At 33.5% G+C, this 4,478-nt stretch overlaps 1 protein-coding gene across 1 annotated transcript in view; it reads right to left on the bottom strand.

The window, feature by feature from the left end:
- LOC106478586 (solute carrier family 23 member 2-like) overlaps positions 1 to 4,478 on the bottom strand; it is a 46,989-nt gene that overhangs the window by 1,536 nt on the left and 40,975 nt on the right. The window contains exons 9-11 of the mRNA XM_022382199.1: positions 3,571 to 3,824; positions 3,114 to 3,387; positions 1,978 to 2,073 (exon numbers count right to left, since the gene is read on the bottom strand). Of these exons, the coding sequence (XP_022237907.1) occupies positions 1,978 to 2,073; positions 3,114 to 3,387; positions 3,571 to 3,824 (624 nt within the window). The remainder of the gene's footprint in view (positions 1 to 1,977; positions 2,074 to 3,113; positions 3,388 to 3,570; positions 3,825 to 4,478) is intronic.

Raw genomic sequence — 4,478 nt, 5'->3', positions numbered from 1 at the left:
AGCGTAGATTAAGTTTTACTTTGACGTAATTTAATATGATAGAGGGTAGATTAAGTTTACTTTGACGTAATTAATATGATAGGGTAGATCAAGTTTTACTTTGTACGCAATTTAATATGATAGATGGTAGATTAAGTTTTACTTTGACGTAATTTAATATGATAGAGGGTAGATCAAGTTTTACTTTGACGTAATTTAATATGATAGGGGTAGATTAAGTTTTACTTTGACGCAATTTAATATGATAGAGGGTAGATCAAGTTTTACTTTGACGTAATTTAATATGATAGAGGGTAGATCAAGTTTTACTTTGACGTAATTTAATATGATAGAGGGTAGATTAAGTTTTACTTTGACGTAATTTAATATGATAGAGGGTAGATCAAGTTTTACTTTGACGTAATTTAATATGAACGTTTTGAAAGAGGGAGAAGCAAAAAAATTCGTAAAGATTTTATAAACATGACTGTGGTAGATAATTTCAAGGTAAATGAGTAACAATGAAAAATGTAATAATTCATAAAACACCACTAATATTGAACAACATATAAAACATTTCGAATCAATTCAACACAAGTAAATCAAACAATGTCACAATGTACAAGACTGGGTAAGAATTTTTTAAACTGTCTTCTGTCAAGTTAAAAAAGGAATCAATTATAACCTTGTGCACACTCAGCTTTATTTTGGTGATCGTCTTGTGATGTCCACAATTTGTATTTCATCAATAAGGTATAGGTTACAGTAGAACCTTCATTCAGTATTGATATGTATTTTACTTACAAGTATCCCTGTCATTTGATCTGACTAGTTATCAGTCTTTTCGTTGATGCCTTTCTTGAGTTACTCATGAATGTTTGAGATGTTCGATGTTTTCCAGTACCCCTGTGAAACAGCAGTAAGTGTACGTAAATTACAACACAAAAACCCAGGGCTTGATTCCCCGCGATGAACACAGTATATAGCCCAACGTGGTTTTGCTCTAAAACAAACAAAGGGTGTTTACCGCCACGTAAATTTGTATACAGCCCCTCCGTGGCTCAGCAGTTAGTCTGAGGGCTAGTATTGCTAAAAATACGGATTCGATACTCGTGTCTGGCACAGCAATGGTAGCCCATTGTGTAGTTTAGTGCTTAACAACAACATAAACAAACGTGAAAAAGTATATCTTGCATCGAAACATGTAGAATGTATGAGATTGTTTTCCAGTCACATTGGGGATTTTACCACTTTTTAACCTTGTACAGTAAGTTATTATTTTAGTAATTCGGAGACTGGAAACAATCTCATTTTATTGAATTGTGTATAAAATACTCGTTGTATTTTTAGAATTTTTTCTTTAGTTTTCAAGATTGAACATTACACACGTGCCAAATTTTTTTTTAAAAATAAACAAACGTAATCTGTCGTATTAAGTTCGTAGGTCTTGTATACTGTTTATACTTTCTAAAAAGCAGACTTTTGTAAAATGTTTCCGAGAAGTTGCATGTTTATGGTCATCTTGGTCGTTGCTATTGGAATATTAAAGGGCATTTAAAACCCCTCCATCCTTTGTTATAAAAAGAGTAGGCTTTTAAAATATTTTGGCAATTAAGGGTGTGTGTTTCATATACGTTTTGACAGTTAGCTTGTGTCTCAATATATCATTTTTGTCTATTATTATAATAAATATAACACCATTACATAATAACTTGACTTCAACAGCATAAAGACGGAATTTTGAAGCTAAAAGATTAAATTAAAATACATGTAGGTGGATTCAGAAAATTTATGTTACAAATGCAACTTTTTTCTCGGTTTTAAAAGTTTCGCGAACTCGCCAGATAATAAAATTGTGATATATCATAAAGCTACTATAGAAATATGAGTATTTGGATATATTGTTGCTTAAAAACTAATAAAAATACCTAAGATAATGCTTGTAACATTGCAATGTATTCGAATGATTCATGAACTCTCGAAGGAATGTTCTCTTACCTGGTATGGAATTGTCTAACACGAACGCAATGAGTCCACCAACAAATACACCAGTGTTCAAAAGAACTGTAATGAACTGGTTTGCTGCGTCATTCCCTGAAGGAAATAAAATATATTTTATTTTATTTTTATTAACAAGGGTTAGTAATACACTTAATAAATAATACAAGGAAGTTTTAAACGTTACTTCTCTGTCGCATGAATAATATATGTTATGGAAGATAGATCTTGCATTCTGAAATGAGTTCCTCATTGCCATTTTAATTGTAGAATATTTTTTTGTTTTTAATAATACTTCGTTTCTACAGGAAGAAACTTCTTTTATGTGTGTGTGTGTGTGCATGGTTACCAAAATGATTTAGACCTTCCTAACGCTGGTATTGATATTTTCAACTTGAATGACACATTATGTGACACATAAGCTAAACGGCCAAGTTAGGGACCTATAAGGTTCGATCACATCCGTTTTCTAATTTAAAATTCCTGATCGGTAAGAAGAGAAACAGTCGGCAGCACTTACCGCTTATGAAGCTACTCGAATAACTAGATCTGAATGCGTTAACCTGCATATTCTAGCTAAAACCTTGGACCTACCGATTTGTAACTCAAAACACTAGCGCTAAGCCACATCTTGTCTATTTCTAAAAATGTCATTAAAACTCTGTTCTCCTAAGAAATTTCTAAAATTTCTTTTTAAGAAGAAGTTCGAAAATAAACTTAAAGTTTCATCTGATAATGCATCATTTAAACTGTTAATTAACAAATTAAAAAATAAAAAACATTTCTTCAAAAATGGATTGTGAGAAAAAGCGTCATGTCCGGGAGATCGTATTTCTCAATTCTCTTTAACAATCGCAGTTTTATTGCTCATAATAAGAACCTCTTTTTTTTTAGTTGTTATGGGACGTAAAGAAACGCACATTTGTTTTTATTGGGATTTCCTTTTACAATGTGATTAGCTGAATATTTCTTTTTGCGTGAGAGAAACCGCTACCATATATTTTACCACGTTAGGTACTCTGTATAGTGGTGCATTGAACCGTCTGTATTATTTAAGAGATGGTTTGAGAAACTGTTTTATAACCATCAACAAATTTTATTCGCAAAATTTCTATTACATAAGTAAATATACGCACCCACATCAATAGTACCTGGGTGATTCTTAAACCACTTTGGAATGGTAATCCCCATAAATAAAGATAATCCAAGGATAAGAATATTTCTGGATGAGTGGAGGTCGATGAATTGGACATTGGACAGTCCAACTCCCGTTATGGTTGCAAACATGACACAGAAGATTCCTCCAATAATGGGCTCAGGAATAGTGTTGAAGAAGGCTCCAAACTTTCCCAGAACTGCAAGGATCATCATGGTAACAGCACCACACAGAACAACACGTCGACTAGCCACCTATAGTTGTGAAACTCAAGCAAATTACAAATATAATTTGAGATTTAAATGTTTAAACTTTTGGTGCTTATGATTTATAGATATTTCAAAACAATATATTAAATCTACGAAGTTAAGCATAAGATTTAAAATCATTATAAAGATGAATTTAAATTATTTTGTAAGAGCGGTACTTCGATATACTTTTGTTATTCCAATTGCTCCAATGTTTTCACTGTAAGAAGTCAACGCGCCTCCAGATCCCCAGATACCAGAGAGGATACAGGAAATTCCTTCCGCAAAAATTCCACGGTTTATAGCGCAAGTTGGAGGATGAGAAGCGCAAGCTAGTCGTGCGCATGCATAGTAACTTCCTAATGAATCCACTACAGATGCTAATACTGCTGCCAACATTCCAAAAACTGCACCGACACTGACTGTTGGTAAACCCCACTGTCCTGAAAGACCAAACAAAGATACAAAACAAGGCATACATATCCAGGTTTTCATAAACGAAAGTGTTCTATAACATTCATTGAAACGTTTCTTATGTTAGTCAGAACTTTTAGTTATTTTATGGAATATCTGATGATGTGCTGCAAAACATATTATTGTATACTCGAGTTGTACGTGATGGTTAACTTCAATCAACTGTTATCATTAACCACGATAATGGTACATAATAGGGATCGCTAGGTATTGCACAAACTCCTAACAGAACGTTTGGGTGAAAAACAACCTTAAACAGTAAAGATTCAGTTGAAACAATACTTTAAAACATTTACTATTGGCTACAAAAGCTGTACACATATAAAAATGCTCACAAGAAACAAGCATGTTACAAAGAAAAGAAAATCTGCTATAAACGACCTGTTTTTTTTAAGTTAAGCACAAAGCTACGCAATGGACTATGTGTGCTCTGCCCACCACGGGTATCGAAACCCGGTTTCTAACGCCATAAGTCCGCAGACATACCTCTGTGCCACTGGGGTCTGGTCCGTTTTTATTTCTTCTTCTTATTATTCTCATGCCAGCCTACAACAGAAACCGCTTGGTATGATAAGGTTTGTTTGTTTTGAATTTCGCGCAAAGCTACACGAGGGCTATCTGCG

The sequence above is a fragment of the Limulus polyphemus genome, unplaced genomic scaffold (genome assembly GCF_000517525.1).
Source record: "Limulus polyphemus unplaced genomic scaffold, Limulus_polyphemus-2.1.2 Scaffold229, whole genome shotgun sequence".
NCBI classification, from domain to species: Eukaryota; Metazoa; Arthropoda; class Merostomata; order Xiphosura; family Limulidae; genus Limulus; species Limulus polyphemus.
This window is presented reverse-complemented; position numbering and strand designations above follow the sequence as displayed.